Raw genomic sequence first — 19,721 nt, 5'->3', positions numbered from 1 at the left:
TGCTGAGCACTTGTTGGCTGCTTTTCCTTCACTCTGCGGTTCAACTCATCCCAAACCATCTCAATTGGGTTGAGGTCAGGAGATTGTGGAGGCCAGGTCATCTGATGCAGCACATCACTCTCCTTCTTGGTCAAATAGCCCTTACACAGCCTGGAGGTGTGTTTTGGGTCATTGTCATGTTGAAAAACAAATGATAGCCCGACTAAGCACAAACCAGGTGGGATGGGGTATCGCTGCAGAATGCTGTGGTAGCCATGCTGGTTAAGTGTGCCTTGAATTCTAAATAAATCACAGACAGTGTCACCAACAAAACACCCCCACACCTCCTCCTCCATCCATCACGGTGGGAACCACACATGCGGAGATAATCTGTTCACCTACTTTGCGTTTCACAAAGACAAGGCAGTTGGAACCAAAAATCGCAAATTTGGACTCATCAGACCAAAGGACAGATTTCCATTGCTTGTGTTTCTTGGCCCAAGCAAGTCTTCTTATTGGTGTCCTTTAGTAGTGGTTTCTTTGCAGCAATCCGACCATGAAGGCCTGATTCTAGCAGTCTCCTCTTAAAGGTTGATGTTAAGACGTGTCTGTTACTTGAACTCTGCGAGGTGCAATCTGAGGTGCAGTTAACTGCCGATTTATGAGACTAGTATCTCTAATGAATTTATCCTCTGCAGCAGAGGTAACTCTGGGTCTTCCTTTCCTGTGGCGGTCCTCATACGAGCCAGTTTCATCATAGCGCTTGATTGTTTTTGCGACTGCACTTGAAAAAACGTTCAAAGTTCTTGAAATTATCCGGATTGACTGACCTTCATGTCTTAAAGTAATGATGGACTGTCGTTTCTCTTTGCTTATTTGAGCTGTTCTTGCCATAATATTGACTTGGTCTTTTACCAAATAGGGCTATCTTCTGTATACCAACCCTATCTTGTCACAACACAACTGATTGGCTCAAACGGATTAAGAACGAAAGAAATTCCACAAATTAACTTTTAACAAGGCACACCTGTTAATTGAAATGCATTCCAGGTGACTACCTCATGAAGCTGGTTGAGAGAATGCCAAGAGTGTGTAAAGCTGTCATTAGGGCTCTCGAGTGGCGCAGTGGTCTAAGGCACTACATGTCAGTGCTAGAGGTGTCACTACAGACCCTAGTTCGATTTCAGGCTGAATCACAACCGGCCGTGATTGGGAGTCCCCTTAGGGTGGCACACAATTGGCCCAGCATCGCCCGGGTTTGGCCGGGGTAGGCTGTCATTGTAAATAAGAATTTGTTCTTAACGGACTTGCCTTGTTAAATAAAGATTAAATACATTGTTTTATATAAAAGGCAACGGGTGGCTACTTTGAAGAATCTCAAATGACTTATTTTTTATATTTGTTTAACACTTTTTTGGTTACTACATGATTCCATATGTGTTATTTCATAGTTTTGATGTCTTCACTATTATCTCTATTGTGTGGGAATACTTTTCCAAATAAACATTTGCTGGTGTTTTTACAGTCTTTTATGTTCAACCATTAAAAAAGATGAGGTACCTTGCCATAGAGCATGATTTAGGTGAGATGTTATTATTTTTATTAAATTGTGCCTGTCATTTCTTTAAATGCAGTTACTTCTATTCTTAAAATGTAGCTGGCGGACATTGTGGGACAGGGGCAGAGAGAAAGCAGACTCAAATGGCCTGACAGGGAGAGGGGTGTCAAGAGTAAGATAGCATGCAGAATAAAGAGTAGTGCTTTACAAGACGGTCTTATAAGACAGACACTGTAGGCGGGTCACATCCAGGCAAGGGGCCTGGGCTTCCTCAGTCAGAGGCCATCTTTTACTACGGACCAGATGAGGCTGAAGAAAAAGAGTGCAACAGCATTGCAATTACATCTGAGGGTTACACACTTATACCAACGACTGACATTTTAATAATGAGACAATTTATCAATTATGAAGGTCAAGATGCTTTTTAAAAGTGTATTTCTAGAATTTAATCTTTGACAAACTGACAACTAGCGGAGAGTGGAAAGGAGGATGATCGGTTCAGATATCAATATGAGTACTAAATTCTTCAATACCAACTAAGACTTTTTAATATCAGGTCGGCCCAGACTGTGTATATTAGCACATCCCTACTATAGCTAGACTGTTTGGGGGTTGTGTTCAGGATTTTAATTGGTGTGGAAAAGACTTCCCGTGGATTTCTGATATAAATTATTTTGGAAAAGGAACACATTGAGGTCATTTGTGGGAAATCCTGTGACTTGATGACTTAGCCTATCCTTAACCATTCTTGGGGGCGAAATTATTCACTTTGTTCCGCTGAGGCTTCATTTTTAATAATACGAACACCTTCGCTGAAACAAAAACACAAATCCCTCCCATCCTGCTCCATGAATTATGAATCAGTAGTCTCGCCATCACTTCATTAATACATTATGTTCACAGTGAGATCTCTAAAATGGCACCAGCAGCATTCGTGTTGCGTAGGGCTTTCCCTCCCAGACCGCCTGACACATTGAAGGATCTCACCAACAACAGACAGATGTGTTCACGCCACACTGAGGTCGTCAGCATACAGCTGCACTAAAGGACATACCGACTGGTAGGTCACATGAACACAGGGCCACGGCTTATTGTTTTGAAAACTTGGCGACCAGTTTTCTAGCAAACACAAAAGGCTATTTTTACACTTTCAGAGCCATGTAAATCAGACTATGGAAAGCAGCATAGGAATTAGAGGTCGACCGATTAATCGGCATGGCCGAACAATTAGGGCCGATTTCAAGTTAACAAATCGGTAATCTTCAATTTTGGCCGCCGATTATGGCCGATTACATTGCAATCCACGAGGAGACTGCGTGGCAGGCTGACCACCTGTTACACGAGTGCAGCAAGGAGCCAAGGTAAGTTTAATGCTAGCTAGCAGCTTATCTTATAAAAAACAATCAATCTTAACACAATCACTAGGTAACTACACATGGTTGAGGATTTTACTAGTTTAACTAGCTTGTCCTGCATTGCCTGTTAATTTATCATCGGATCACAGCCTACTTCGCCAAACGGGTGATGATTTAACAAGCGCATTCGTGAAAAAAGCTCATTCGTTGCACCAATGAACCTAATCATCAACATCAATGCCTTTCTTAAAATCAATACATAGGTATATATTTTTAAACCTGCATATTTAGTTAAAAGAAATTCATGTTAGCAGGCGATATTAACTAGGGAAATTGTGTCGCCTCTCGTGTTCAGTGCAAGCAGAGTCAGGGTATAGGCAGCAGTTTGGGCTGCCTGGCTCGTTGCGAGCTCGTTTGCCAGAATTGTACATAATTATGAATAACATTGAAGGTTGTGCAATGTAACAGCAATATTTAGACTTAGGGTTGCCACCTGTTCGATAAAATACTGAACGGTTTCGTATTTCACTGAAGGAATAAATGTTTTTGTTTTCAAAATTATCGTTTCCGGATTTGACCATATTAATGACCTAAGGCTCGTATTTCTGTGTGTTTATTATGTTATAATTAAGTCTATGATTTGATATTTGATAGAGCAGTCTGACTGAGCAGTGGTAGGCAGCAGCTGGCTCGTAAAGCATTCATTCAACCAGCACTTTCCTGCGTTTGCCAGCAGCTCTTCGCAATGCTTCAAGCACAGCGCTGTTTATGACTTCAAGCCTATAAACTCCCGAGATTAGGCTGGCAATACTATAGTTGTCTATAAGAACATCCAATAGTTAAAGGTATATAAAATACAAATGGTATAGAGAGAAATAGTCCTATAATAACTACAACCTAAAACTTCACTAGGGTAGGGGTCAGCATTCGGAATTTTGGATGAAATGCATGCCCAAATTAAACTGCCTGCTTCTCGGGCCCAGAAGATATGATATGCATATAACTGATAGATTTGGATAGAAAACACTCTAAAGTTTCCAAAACTGTTAAAATTGTGAGTATAACAGAACTGATTTGGCAGACGACAACCTAAGAAAAATCCATTCAGGAAGTAGTTTTTTTTTTTTTTTTGTAGTTTTCTATTCAATGCCATTACAGTATCCATTGACTTAGAACTCAAATTGCAGATTCTATGCCTTCCACTAGATGTCAACAGTCTTTAGAAATTGTTTCAGGCTTGTATTCTGAAAAATTAAGAAGTAAGAGCAGTCTGAATGAGTGGACCCTAAAGTGTCACAGAGCTTTTTCATGCATGCGACCGAGAGAGTGCGTTTCTTGTTTACCTTTTAAATTGACGATGTTATTGTCCGGTTGAAATATTATCGATTATTTAGGCTAAAAACAACCTGAGGATTGAATATAAACATCGTTTGACATGTTTCTTTGAACTTTACGGATACAATTTGGATTTTTTTGTCTTCCTGTTTTGACTGCGTTTGAGCCTGTGGATTACTGAAGAAAACGCAAACAAAACTGAGGTTTTTGGATATAAAGAGACTTTATCGAACAAAAGGAACATTTATTGAGTAAATGAATGTCTGCTGAGTGCAACCATATGAAGATCATCAAAGTTAAGGGATTAATTTTATCTCTATTTCCGACATGTGTAACTGTTCTACTTGGCTGGCTACTGTTTGTAATGATTTGTCTTGTGGGCTATGTTCTCAAATAATCGTAAGGTATGCTTTCGCCGTAAAGCATTTTTAAAATCTGACACGTGGTTGGATTCACAAAAAGTTAATCTTTAAACCTATGTAAAATATGTTTTGTTTTCTGAATTTTTATAATGAGTATTTCTGTATTTGAATTTGGCACCCAGCAGTTTCATTGGCTGTCAAAGAGGTGGGACACTACCGTCTCACGTGCCCAAGAGAGGTTAACTGGGAATATTGAAGACTCGTGTTAAAAGGAACCACCAGATTTCATATGTTCTGAGCAAGGAACTTAAACGTTAGCTTTTTTACATGGCATATATTGCACTTTTACTTTCTTCTCCAACACTGTGTTTTTGCATTTTTTAAAACAAATTGAACATGTTTCATTATTTATTTGAGACTAAATAGATTTTATTTATGTATTATATTGAGTTAAAATAAAAGTGTTCCTTCAGTATTATTGTAATTGGCATTATTACAAATATATATATATATATATATATATCAAAAATATATATAATTTAAAATATATATATATATTTAATTAAAAATAATAATAATATTAATCAGTATCGGATTTTTTTGGTTCTCCAATAGTCGGTATTGGCGTTGAAAAATCATAATCGGTCGATCTCTGATAGGAAACCTGCTCCATTCATTGACAGGTTTTTGTAACGTGTTCTAAACCTTGCTGTGTTAATGTCGGTCAGAAAAAAATCAACAACTGCTGAACTGAAAAGTTCCTGTTTGAGATGGAGAAAGACCAGATGTTCTACCTACAATAGTAAAGTATGTGATGAGAATATATATTTTTTGTTTGTTTCCAAAGCTAAAGTACATGAGAATATAGATTTTTTTGTTTCCAAAGCTATAATATTCCCAATCAATGGTTCAAATCAGAGCTAGAGAGTACAAATAAAGATCTTTAAACATCTAAGAATCAATTTGGAGAGGCAATAGGACTGAATGAGCAGTAGGGAGGTGACTGAGGGCGTTGTTGGAGCCCATGCAGCCATGTCCTTTTCAGAGAGCAAAATCAGTCATGCGCTGAAAAGCCAAACACCTGCGATAACAGGTCCTCAGCAAGCGTTAACGCCCGCCCACCACACCGACCTGCTTGCCTCCAGCTGCACAATGCCAAACCCAGACAAACTTCCTCATGAGCTCAAGATAAACCGATAAAGCCACAACTGCCCATAGACTCACACCAGGAGAGACAGAACATACAGCTCAGTTACTTTGTGTGTATGTGTGTATGTATAGGACAAGTTCTTTAAGTCACTCATTAACCTTGGATCACTTTCTCTTTAAATAATTTATATTTGTCCTCATATCTAGCCTACCAATATGCCACAAAGTGTAGTGATGTGACACAGGATGTCAGTACACTACACAGGATGTCCAACCTGCCCCTTTGCAGGAATTACACACGTCAAACAATAGACAAAAAAAATCTGATTTTGTCATGATAGTCCAAACACCACCCAAAAAAAGAGAAACGGTCTGCTAACAAATCATGTATTTCTTTTCCCCAAAAGACTTTGGTTTATGCCTAGACGAAGTGACTGTTTTTCATTTGTGTGAACTCTTTAGGAAGTGTGGGGCCAACATGTCTGTTTCCATGAAAACATTGCTACAAATGTAGGACTGTTTTATTCTGTGAGAAATGTAACCTATACAGGTAAAAGCACTGTATGGTCTTTCTACCGTTCTCATGTGTGCAGTATTTTACCATTATTCTATCACTGAAAAAAAGAACATGATACCAACAGTGTAATACTGCAGGAATAATACTAGCATATATAATACTGCTATCCATCTTACTACAGAAATCAAGCATTTAATACAATTACAAGTTCAAAACCTGACTCACTGTGTGAACTCAATTGTTCTATTGACTGCTCATATAGTATAATATGGAATACTGGCACATTATACTATAGGAGCATGGGACCATGCATTGAAAATGTGTTTGTCAATCTCCTGTTTTCTTTGACCAAAATTGCATTTCAGGTAGAGAAGGTTCCATCACTGGGCCAGGAATGTACACCTGTTTTACTGTAGGCCCTTGTTCACAGTTTCAGGTTAGGTTTTGCTTACTTTTGAGTTTGTGCAACACAAACTAATAATTCAATGTCAAACAGATGATGCACAAGATGTCAAACAGATATCAAGCAGCACTAGACGCACCTTCTGGTCCATGCCACAGTAGTTGGGTTTAAAGACGTAGAAGGCTGCGCTGATGACGAGCACAGATCCATTAGAAAGTGGGAAGGAAGGCTGTGACTCACAGGCAGGGGCCAGGGAGAGGTCCTGTTAGCTGGGATTATCAGGTGGAGAAGCCATGAGTCCAGAAATGACGTGAGACCGCGCATCAATGAGATATTCCCACAAAACTGCAACGACCAATTATCACTATAGTTGGCTAGTCCATCAGTTTAGGAACCACAACGGGGTCTGTTGGCTACCAACTGGCTAAAACACCTCAAAAGTGCAAGCGTAATGTATGATGACTAAGTTTCCAAAGAGAATCAGGAAGTGCAGGAGAGGCTGAGATGTTGCAGTGTGCTAGCTAGGTCAAATAGATCACAGGACAGAGTGTGGCGTCTTTATCTCAACTAAGTAAGACGCTCATTGGCTTAATGTCGCTCTCCATACACCACACATTCACAGCCATTTGCTAGTCAGCAAATAATACAGATTCAATGTACCTTTCCTCAGTAACATCCCCTGAAAGTATGACAATTGTACTATCTATATGAGGGAGGGTACTATTACAAGATAATGAGCTACATTATCTGTCCGAAATACAACGCAAGCAAAGATGCCCAAAGTTACTTTTTAAATAGTTTGGAATAGGCCCACTGCTGATGGTAATGACGTGTGCAAAGCACTTTTACACTGTTTACCTGAACTCTTCATAAATGATCACTACCTTCCCACAGACATTGTAAAAAGAAGGCTACTGCGACTGCATGTATTATGGTTTAGGCCTATTTGCACTCTGCGAGGATTGTTTTGCAGACAGATGATGTCACCCTTAAAGTCAAACTGCAATACATTTCAAAGAATGTCAAGTAATCTTGAAAACACAATAAATAAGATAACACACTGATGATTATGTAATGATTTGATCTGATTTGAAATGTAAGACGTTTGTCCAACTGTGTGTCCAACACTTAAGAGCCAAACTAGCCTACATCTGGACTTCTTTTGCCTGACTGTTTTGGCTGTACTATTCATTGTTTTTTAGCATGAACTATCAAGCTGAAATCCAAACTTCAGTATCTTTAAGAAAAACATAACTGATGTGCCAATGTAAACCAAACTTTAAAAATGTACGGTATCAGAGTCCAAAATAAGAAATACTGTATCACTGCTTATGGCCCATCACTGATCATCCATCACTGATCATCCATCACTGATCATTCATCACTGATCATTCATCACTGGGACACTAAGTCTTACGCTCAGAACGTCTAACCTAATACCAGAGGTTTCAGAATACATGACACAAAGTGAGGTGATAGACATGCAAATGAGATGTAAAACTTTCTCTTCTCTGCATTATGGTCCTACTTAGTCATGCCTTTGTTGACCTATACAATTCATAATGAAGTAGACCTATATCATAGCTATTTGAACTGTATTAGTAGGTGTACAAAGGAGTGGAGCACAGTATGAAGGCTTACATACAAAAATAGCATGGTGTAACTTCGTGTTCCACATGTAAAAAACAGCATAGTGAAATGTAGCAGCAGGGCTCTACAGTGCGACCATTTTACTTGCAAATGCGCCTAAATATTTTGCTGTGCAACCTTGAATTTTAATTTGGGAGCACCTGTGCACCCCCCAACCCAAAATAAATAATAATCATCACCCAGATGATAATTGTTGCAATGATTACCTCACTATACCACAGCCCCCCAAGTGCCGTGGAGAATACACTGAGCTCAGATTCATGACCGTCATGCTTGCACAATTACAACAAAGAACCTGGCTTGTTACCTCAAATATTTTTCATTGTGCTCCTAAATTTCTTTGTGTGCTCCTACATTTTTCAACTTAGACGCAAACATGCTCCTTGAAATAAAAGTCAGCGTAGAGTCCTGAGCAGAACGTGATAGTGTTCCATAACAAGGCCTACATACAGTTGAAGTCGGAAGTTTACATACACTTAGGTTGGAGTCATTAAAACTCGTTTTTCAATCACTCCACAAATGTCTTTTTAACAAACTATAGTTTTGGCAAGTCGGTTAGGACATCTACTTTGTACATGACACAAGTCATTTTTCCAACAATTGTTTATAGACAGATTATTTCACTTATAATTCACTGTATCACAATTCCAGTGGGTGAGAAGTAAACATACACTAAGTTGACTGTGCCTTTAAACAGCTTGGAAAATTCCAGAAAATTATGTCATGGCTTTAGAAGCTTCTGATAGGCTAATTGACATAATTTGAGTCAATTGGAGGTGTAACTGTGGCTGTATTTCAAGGCCTACCTTAAAACTCAGTGCCTCTTTGCTTGATATCATAGGAAAATCAAAAGAAATCAGCCAAGACCTCAGAAAGAAAATTGTAGACCTCCACAAGTCTGGTTCATCCTTGGGAGCAATTTCCAAACGCCTGAAGGTACCACGTTCATCTGTACAAACAATAGTATGCAAGTATAAACACCATGGGACTACGCAGTCGTCATACCGCTCAGGAAGGAGACACATTCGGTCTCCTCGAGATGAATGTTCTTTGGTGCGAAAAGTGCAAATCAATGCCAGAACAGCAAAGGACCTTGTGAAGATGCTGGAGGAAACAGCTACAAAAGTATCTATATTCACAGTAAAACGAGTCCTCTATCAACATAACCTGAAAGGCCGCTCTGCAAGGAAGAAGCCACTGCTCCAAAACTGCCATAAAAAAGCCAGACTACGGTTTGCAACTGTACATGGGGACAAAGATCATACTTTTTGGAGAAATGTCCTCTGGTCTGATGAAACAAAAATAGAACTGTTTGGCCATAATGACCATCCTTATGTTTGGAGGAAAAAGGGGGAGGCTTGCAAGCCGAAGAACACCATCCCAACCGTGAAGCACGGGGGTGGCAGCATCATGTTGTGGGGGTGCTTTGCTGCAGGAGGGACTGGTGCACTTCACAAAATAGATGACTTCATAAGAAAGGAAAATTATGTGGATATATTGCAGCAACATCTCAAGACATCAGTCGGGAAGTTAAAGCTTGGTTGCAAATGGGTCTTCCAAATGGACAATGACCCCAAGCATACTTCCAAAGTTGTGGCAAAATGGCTTAAGGTCAACAAATTCAAGGTATTGGAGTGGCCATCACAAAGCCCTGACCTCAATCCCATAAAACATGTTATGGGCAGAACTGAAAAAGCATGTGCGAGCACGGAGGCCTACAAACCTGACTCAGTTACACCAGCTCTGTCAGGAGGAATGGGCCAAAATTCACCCAACTTTTTGTGGGAAACTTGTGGAAGGCTACCTGAAACATTTGACCCAAGTTAAACAATATAAAGGCAACGCTACCAAATAGTAATTGAGTGTATGTAAACGTCTGACCCACTGGGAATGTGATGAAAGAAATAAAAGCTGAACTAAAATCATTCTCTCTACTATTTTTCTGGCATTTCACATTCTTAAAATAAAGTGGTGATCCTAACTGACCTAAAACAGGGCATTTTTACTAGGATTAAATGTCAGGAATTATGAAAAACTGAGTTTAAATGTATTTAGCTACGGTGTATGTAAACTTCCGACTTCAACTGTAGTTATCATGTGAGAGTTCCAGCAAGAGACAGGCCTATTAAAACAGAGTTGTCTTTCAAAGACTTTAAATTACTTTGATTTCAGCTGCAAATGGTCTCATATCAAAAGGTGTTGATACGCGTCTGGCAGCTAACACTGAACTTTTGTTGTGTGGAAACTAGAAACAATTAACAAACAAGGCCTAAATGCATCACTGTCTGGCAACAAATGGATGTAAAGCAGAACAGGACACACAGCATACCATCATGTCAATATCAACAGAGCTTCAGGACAAAAGCAAGGATTGCATCTAAACTTTGTATGCAAACCCAAATGTGGTTGACCACTGATAGTATATGGTGGTGTTGTTCATTTGTAAATATTAATTTGTGGAAAACGTTATATAAAATTGTGTATTTTTCCACATTGTGTCTTGCAACATTGACAATCTCTTTTAAGGTCAATTTTTTTTGTTTTTTTTTGTTCAAGTGACATGAGTTAGTCCTTTCCACATTCCACACAGCATTTGTCTTAAGCATCATGTGCTGACCCCCCAAAAATATAAATTATTTTACTATATATTTTCTGATGAATCAATGACCAACAAATCATGTAATGTCATGATATGAGGCGCCATTTAATGTGTGACCAAATAAATCCAGTAATCTATGCATGTGTGGATGACAATTATGATCTATGGTTAGTATTACGTTTGAGTTTGTCCTTTCAGTTCCAAACTAACTGTGTCCGCTAAGACCATATTTGAGCTAGGCTTAATTACTATTAGTCAACTACATCATGACAAAGTGTCACATACAGGACTTGACTGTGGACACTGAACCTGACGTGCACATCATCACACTCTTAACGTCCTTGCCTGCGATATTAAAATATGGTCCTTCAGCTAGGACAGTAGCACGTTTTGGGTAATGTCCTCTCTTAAGTCAATACAATTGGACAACAGGCAGTGACATCTTTATTTCACTGATCAATACTGGTCTACACCAATGCCCCTCACTGCCTGACAACATTAACGCTAGACCAGACCTGTATGGTAGTATCCAGACTTGAGTCTGCAATCTATTCCTGACAACATCTACTGCAGGACAATGAGTCAAATGAACAAACAACAAATTCAGTGTTGTGTTGTATGAGTGAAGTGTGCTATTACAACACCGTAATAAACATCCTTTATGCAGCTTATGCGTCTTATCTTCTCATAATAATCTTCATCTTTAAGGTAGTCCAGTTTACAACAAAGGCTATTGCTGAAACAATATTTGGCAGGTCACTTTTATAAAACGTAACAGGTTCATAGACAGAATCAGAGGCAAAACTAAATTTGGATAAATCTAACTGATAATGAACAATATGATAGGCTAATCTAATATGGTCAGAGGGCAGGGCACATACTAAAATGTCAGCTGAACATATTGCCCTCGTTGGATTTGAAAACTCTTACTGTTAATGTGTGACATTACGCCTAAATATTTCACAAATAAACTAGAATCAGCTACCATCACTGATAATAAAATGAAGGCAGACTGCAATCCATAAAGTTTCTACACACAAATAGCCTGTTATTATACATATTTAAATGAATTACATTCCTTTAGGGTTTTAAAATATGGAACATCATTTGATGTTAAAGCCTGATGTCTATTTACTGTCAGAGTGGATGGCCCTGTCCTTCCAAAAACAGCTTCTTTCTGATACACGATTGGTTCTTGAGCTTACATATTGAAAATGTAAGCAAGCTAGCAATATTTCACATCCCTGAATGTTACGATTGGGCCTGCGTAAGAAAGTAATAAGCTATTTCATCAAGTTGTCTTTCTTCATAAAATCAAGGAGTATTTTTTTTAAATAAATTGTAGCCTATAACATTTTACAGACACAACCTTTAAAAAGGACTTGCCTTGCTCAGCTGGGTCACAGTGATATTGTTTGTTTACAATCAACTGTAAGTGTGAACAGGATGTTTGACTATTGGGGGTCTTAGATGAATATCTTCCATCTTGAACTATTGGGGAATGAATATCTCCATGGTCACAATACATTGCCTGGAATACAGTGAGTGTTGAAGCCAAATAAATACACTTGATGTTACTCACACTTTCCATTGCAGTGGCCTCACACCAGAGTATCCAATCTACAGTGAAATAATAACCTTATAAAGCACTTCAGATATTAGTGAATATGTAGCACTAACCACTTATTTTCTATGCCTATATGAAAATTATGCCTGAGTGAATTACTAAATAATGATCATTGCATTGATTACTCTACCATAAGTGATCACGCTTTAACTTGGACTTAACTTGTTTGACAGGTTTTCCTGTCATCAACACAACTCTCTCAACAAACAAGAATGGGATAGGATGTCTGAATAAATGTCACTTAGGTAAATGGACTTTCTGGTGCTTGTGCTGCATGTTATAGTCATATGGGTTTAATTATTGCAGGACAATCAGACTAGTTTATTTCAAGAGACGATTATTTGGTGTGAGTAGAGGTGAATGACCTGGATGGGGAATAGTTCAGCAGTGTAGGGGTGATTGTCTGTCTGGACTACTGTAGGCCTATGCATTCTGGATATGGAGTTGAATTGCCTCCTTGCTGGAGACCACAGGCTCAAGGTTGTGTACTCTTGCGCACGTGTGCTCACTCTGAGCAGTCAGTGATACTTTTTGCACAAATGAATGTAGGCAATGATGTTATGCCAGCCCATGACCTACCTGTTCTCTGGATATGCACGGTAACGAAGGTCTGCGAGGCATTTTACAGCTGCCATAATAGCTGGTCGACGTTTCCCCCAAAGAAACACAACTGGACCTTCTCCTGGGTCTGATCACAGGGACTTTCTCCTCGCTGCTGGAGATCCTATTCGGCGTTTCCCTCGGCGGGTAATAATGGTCAAAACAGAGGGACAAGAGCGAGCCTGAGACACCCGCAAAACACGCAAACACGGGTCTCAGGAGTGCAGGCAGACAGCTTAGACTGGTGAAAGACACCAACCACACAACACTGGCAAACACCAGGATCAGAACACTGTGTTTGAGTTTCAAAGTGGGGATCAGTGTTAGGAGACCCACACATCCCAACACGAATAACAACCTGCCAAACATTTGCATCTGGTGTTGGTCCTCTCCCCACTGCAAAAACCGCAAAACTAAAAAATCCCCTAAGTAACATGATGCTGGCAGTGACACAAGCCAACATGTATTACTTTCCCTCTTTTTCCTCCTTAAATAAAAGGTCAAAAAGAAGAATGCACAGCCTATGCTAAAGAGAGGGCTGATGGACTGAGAGAAGCCCGACAGAAAAGTCCGCAAATCCCAAAAGCTGAAGTCACTTTGCAAGCTCCTGGAAATAAGCAACGAAACTGCAAAAATTGCGAATGCACCCAGGTATAGGCCAGAAATTCGAAATATTTTTGATTTCAGAATGTCCTCATTGCAAAACCTACAGACGTTAAACAAAAATCCCCTTTGATGGTCTTGTTTTAAAGGGGTGACGCAGCTCTTCACATAGCCGTTCCTGAAACTCTCTGTGCTGTTTGCATTGGCAACCCCATCGTGGTGCCTGATTTTACTGTGCAAAACCTCTCCTTCTTCGCGAACAGCCATGTTTTCAACTGTAGCTCCTTGGATTCCTTCAAAAGTTTCCTTCTCCCAATATTCTCGACGTATTAACACTCAACTACATGACGGCAGACGCACTCCATGGTCACTCAAACGTGCTCAAGCATTTTGACTAAAAGAAAGAGAAGGTGAAATGTTGTTGTTTTTAGATAAAAGGGACTCCGTGTCGCCGCCTAGATGTGACAATCTGCTACAAAAACTACAGATCGACACAGGCACGCGCTCTGCAGCACTGGAACAAACCGTGCACTCTCATGGTCGGTCAGAAGACGGAAGAAGAGTGCTGCTATATAAAATCTAAGGCTGTCGGAGTTAATCAGCTCGAGATAACTTTTTGTAATTTTAGTGCACGCATTTTTTAAATCACAATTAATTGCATTGTCTGAATGCGTTCAAAATACACTGAAAACCTAAAAAAATATATATATATATCATATGTACAGCTAAAAACAACCACACAACGTCAACATGTTGACAGTGAGGTTAAAGAAAGTGTGCGTTTATCAATTTACCTGAGTTTGCTTGCGTTACTTTGGACAAAATCCAAACGTCAAATGATCTTTCCTTCAAACAGATATGCAACTTGATCTGTTTCTTTAGGATTTTAGGATTGATAAAGTACATTTTGGCCCAAAATAAGGCCCGTTATTTGAAGGTTTAGCCATTATTATTAGTGGTAGTAGAATTAGTAGTAATAGTAGTAGTAGTTATTTTCTAGTGTAATTACATAGCCAGGCTACTGTACCCCTATCTAGGCCCAATTACTCTGGCAGGCCTGTGATATTGAAAGATTTCCAAATATGTTCAACTAACGAAATCTACCACTTCATTTTTGAAAACATGATTAATCTTAGAATAGCTATTTTTGTATGTGTTCTAATGAGACTTTGTAAATTAAAGCAATGTTCCTCCAAGGAATCGCATATTTTGAGCACTACATATCAGAGAAGATGGAACTCTATTTGGATATATCATAGAAAGCAAGTGATATTTATGTAAGAATAAGGAACGCACCTTCAAAATCCAAATGTTCAGGGGGAAATAGTTGATTTCGACAAGATTGTAGATTATGTTTAACATTAGGTGTATTGAGTAATTGCATGCTTTTACTTTGTGTATTATGGGGGTTTCTGATTTTTTCAGCAGTGTCTGGTGAATAATTTCACATCACATCTGGCAGAGAAAAATAGAGAACGCGGATCCCCCTCTCTGTGATCTACTTGTTTCCCTTTGTGCAGACATCAATAGGAAAAATAATCAAGCACTCATAATTTATCTGAGGCTCTTGTTGGTGGAAAGCTCTATCATCATGGTAAGCTTGGAATAAAACATATAATATGTACGATATATTAAAAGTGAATGCAAACTTAATAAGTAAATGCACCAGAAATCTATGTTATCTGTAGTTGGATGGAAAGGCTACCTAGCTAGCTATCCAGCAATGAGTAAGCATTTAGTTAAGCTTACTAGCCACGCTGCTGTACCGGTAAACAAAAAAGGTAATGAAATAGAATAGCTAGCTAGGACAACAACACATGCCATGGCTGCATCCCTAACCTGTGACTCTCCCATATTTGGGGTAGAATATGATAGTAGTAGCTAACGTCTTGCTTAATGTTATTGGACATAGCTAACATTTTAATCAATGGTAGTAGCTAGCTAGCTAATGTTATCTATTCAGCTAACGTTAGCTAGCTGGTTAGTTAGCTAGCTACCTAGATTACTTGTTCACAACTTGAAGTCAAACTTCACTGTGTGAATACCAAGCTATGTTGCTAGCTAGTTAAATCAGCGCTGTTTTTTAGCTGAGTCATTGCCTTGTTAAAGACACTTAAGAAGTAACTGTTACCATTAAAAAGAGTGGGCTTTGGGCAGCCAACATAAATATAAACAGTGGAGCAATAATGGATTCCATGATAACATTTTCACATGCAAATGGCACTTGATTTCTAATATGGAATCAATGATGAAATACTGTACTATGACGACAGCAACATGTAGGTTTCTAGATTGTGGACACATTTTTGTATTTTTCTTAGTTCCGCAACCAGTATGACAATGATGTCACAGTTTGGAGTCCACAGGTAAGTCTGCAAATACAGGTAACATAACAGTTAGAAATTTCAGCTGCAATATTTGTGACTCATAACAGGTCACTGTTTTGTGTTTCAGGGGCGTATTCATCAGATTGAATATGCTATGGAAGCAGTGAAACAAGGATCTGCCACAGTGGGTCTGAAATCTCGCAGTCATGCTGTACTTGTGGCTCTGAAGGTACAATTTACATTGATTTTACATTTGCATTCAAGAACATGATTATATGAAAAGTAGTGTAAATGTTGTCTATTTATAATCCTAATTTTGTGTTCTTGTCCAGAGAGCTCAATCCGAGTTGGCTGCCCATCAGAAGAAAATTTTACACGTCGACAGCCATATTGGCATCTCCATTGCTGGCCTCACTGCTGATGCAAGGCTACTCTGGTAAGAGAGGATCTGTTGTGCATGGTTTTTCATATTCTTGAAGAGAATTAGACAGTGTTCTTCTGACTGAGGTTAACACTTCTCTCTTCCATCATACTACATCAGCAACTTTATGCGTCAGGAGTGCCTGGACTCCAGGTTTGTGTTTGATCGGCCTCTCCCTGTGTCCCGCTTGGTCACACTAATTGGAAGCAGTGTCCTTTTACCACAAATGTAGTTTTTATAATGCTTAACATGAATTGTCTGTGTTGGTTATTTTAAAAGTTTTTACACCGTTGCAACTAAGACAATCCACCTTGACCTAGCACTCAGAAACCCAGATCCCTACACAGAGATATGGAAGAAGGCCTTATGGTGTGGGATTACTCATCGCAGGATATGATGTAAGATATGTTTTGGTTGGTTTGTCCCTCTATAAATATTAGTGGAATAGTATGTCATATCTAATATTGTTCTAGGATATGGGGCCACACATTTACCAGACCTGCCCCTCTGCCAACTACTTTGATTGCAAGGCCATGTCCATAGGGGCCCGCTCCCAGTCTGCACGTACCTACCTGGAAAGACATATGGACACTTTTCTCGACTGTGAGTACTTCTCTGCTTCTGAGGTAAGCACGTTGTAAAGCTTTCATTCTGTCTTGTAGGTGAACTGAATGACCTAGTTCAACATGGCCTCCGGGGACTGAGAGAAACTCTACCTGCAGAACAAGATCTTACCACAAAGGTAAACTTTAAGCTTACTGCAAGTACTATGGAGACGCAAGATTTGGAGCGTAGCGCAATGTTGGAATGATGTTTTTTGTCACAAAAGGCACGGCTTCTTGTAATACCATCCGGCATTCAACATACTTTTCTACTACCTGAAGATTGAGATGCGCCGTATCATTCTTTCCGCAGCCGTGTGGGACAGTGTTGTCGCTTGGTTCTTCAATCCGATCTATAGGTTATTAATCAAGTAGCCTATTTTCCATTAATAACCAAACAACAAGAATCCACCCAAAAAGGTATTTTGTTTAGAAGTTATAACTATCAGGAATTAATACACAAGCAGCATATCAAACTGGGATAATGGTTTTGGTTACACTTAGTGATGTTACGTTTGATGCCTGAGCTCTGAGGCATGTGTCAAAATCGCTAAGAAGTGTACTTTGAAGCAGTGTGCCAATGCCTGTATCACTTTATCAGAAGAACGTTATTAATGACGTCTGAAGCTTATTTTCGTCGAACAACCACCTGATTGGTTTGGTAGAAGACAAAAAGGCTATGCTGAGCACACGCTAATTTGGCTGCTCTAAATGATTTTGAACAGCAGGCGTACACTGTGTTAATTAAAGCCTTGAGTAATGAACCTATTTGACACAATTGTCTTGAAAACCTCAGCTTCAGGAAGCTTTGTTTCCCCATCAGTAGTTAAACCTGCAAGTATACAAATATTTGCCAGGGCATACATCTGAATGTTTCACATGGAGATAGATGTGGGAAGTTAAAAAGGTTAGCTAGCTTCCTATTTTTAAAGCCAGCTAGCCAGCTTGCAACTAATAAAAATAAATAACATTACAAAACTTTGCTATCGCCCCCTTGTGAGTTACTAAAACTCTACCTACATGTAAATGTTTCCTCAATTACCTCAACTAACTTGTGCCCCCGCATATTGACTCTGTACCGATACACCCTGCATATCAAATCAACGTTTATTTGTCACGTGTGCCGAGTACAACAGGTGTAGACCTTACAGTGAAATGCTTACTTACAGGCTCTAACCAATAGTGCAAAAAAGGTATTAGGTGAACAATAGGTAAGTAAAGAAATAAAACAACAGTAAAAGGACAGGCTATATACAGTAGTGAGGCTATAAAAGTAACGAGGCTACATACAGACACCGGTTAGGCTGATTGAGGTAGTATGTACATGTAGATATGGTTAAAGTGACTATGCATATATGATGAACAGAGAGTAGCAGTAGCGTAAAAGAGGGCTTGGCGGGTGAAGGGTGGGACACAATGCAGATAGCCCGGTTAGCCAATGTGCGGGAGCACTGGTTGGTCGGCCCAATTGAGGTAGTATGTGCGTGAATGTATAGTTAAAGTGACTATGCATATATGCTATGCATATAGCCTCGCTACTGTTATTTTATTGTTGGTCTTAAATTGTTATTTTTCTATTCTTGTTTTTTACTTCAGTTTATTTTAGTAAATACTTAACACCTATTTTTCTTAACTGCATTGTTGGTTAATGGCTTGTAAGTAAGCATTTCACTAAGGTCTAAACCTGTTCTATTTGGTGCATGTGACAAATATATTTTGATTTTATTTGAATGGGAGTGGGATTGGGACCAGCAAGGATATCATGTTACCAAAACGTATCCCCTGCTCCAAAAATCCCACTCCACCCACGTGCACGTAGATGAACGGTGTGAAGCTTGTAGTAACCTTAAGACTTTTCCATCAGGCTACTGTCCAATGATCTACTCCTCACCCTGAAGTGGGCTCTCATTCGCTCCCCATGAAGGGATGGACTGGTATAACTACTATTATGTGAAAACACCTAGCCATTCTTACACTAATCCCAATGTTTTTAAATTCATGAGGGGTTCAGAGAGAAGGGTAGGGGATCAGAACACAACTTAAATCACAGATTGACAACTTACTCTCTGCCCTTTTAGAATGTGTCCATCGGCATTGTTGGCAAGGACATGGAGTTCACCATCTACGATGATGGCGATGTGACATCATTCCTTGAAGGCCTTGAGGAGAGGCCACAGAGAAGGGTAAAAAACAACTTGGCGAATGTTGAATAAAAATATTTTCTCTGAGGAAACTTGTCAAGAGGAACGGTTATTGTGTTAATAAGATTATTGACGGTACATTATTCAGTTATCTCCATACCTGACAATGCACATGCCTTGTCCTGTTGTTGTGCTGCAGGCTGCCCAGCCAGACGATGAGGCAGCAGCAGAGAAGCCAGAAGAGCCCATGGAGCTCTGAGATTGAAGTGTGTCCCAGACAGTGTGAAGATGACAAAGCTCTTATCCCTGATTCTTTCAGTCATTGGATAGCATCCTGTCCACAACCAATATTCCACCCACACTCACTTGTAACTGTATCAACATGGAGAACAATTACCATTATACTTGTGTATGTTCAAGTTGACTATATGATTTTTGTTAGCCATTCAATGTTTGTATTCATTTTTTGTCATTAAAGACAACTTTTTCTGAA

General features: G+C 39.4%; 2 protein-coding genes across 3 annotated transcripts in view; one reads left to right on the top strand and one right to left on the bottom strand.

Moving 5' to 3' along the window:
- Positions 1 to 14,237, bottom strand: part of LOC129834597 (cGMP-inhibited 3',5'-cyclic phosphodiesterase 3B-like) — a 91,607-nt gene extending 77,370 nt beyond the window's left edge. For both annotated transcript variants that reach the window (XM_055899723.1, XM_055899724.1), the window contains exon 1: positions 13,114 to 14,237. In XM_055899723.1, the coding sequence (XP_055755698.1) occupies positions 13,114 to 14,004 (891 nt within the window). In that variant the 5' untranslated portion in view covers positions 14,005 to 14,237. The remainder of the gene's footprint in view (positions 1 to 13,113) is intronic.
- A 985-nt stretch (positions 14,238 to 15,222) lies between these two features.
- Positions 15,223 to 19,721, top strand: LOC129834596 (proteasome subunit alpha type-1-like). Its single transcript, XM_055899722.1, has 10 exons — positions 15,223 to 15,331; positions 16,059 to 16,103; positions 16,192 to 16,293; positions 16,397 to 16,500; positions 16,606 to 16,694; positions 16,813 to 16,883; positions 16,959 to 17,088; positions 17,148 to 17,227; positions 19,166 to 19,270; positions 19,428 to 19,721. The coding sequence occupies exons 1-10, from the start codon at positions 15,329 to 15,331 to the stop codon at positions 19,485 to 19,487; spliced, it is 789 nt and encodes a 262-aa protein (XP_055755697.1). The 5' UTR covers positions 15,223 to 15,328; the 3' UTR covers positions 19,488 to 19,721.

The sequence above is a fragment of the Salvelinus fontinalis genome, chromosome 35 (assembly GCF_029448725.1).
Source record: "Salvelinus fontinalis isolate EN_2023a chromosome 35, ASM2944872v1, whole genome shotgun sequence".
Lineage (NCBI taxonomy): Eukaryota > Metazoa > Chordata > Actinopteri > Salmoniformes > Salmonidae > Salvelinus > Salvelinus fontinalis.
This window is presented reverse-complemented; position numbering and strand designations above follow the sequence as displayed.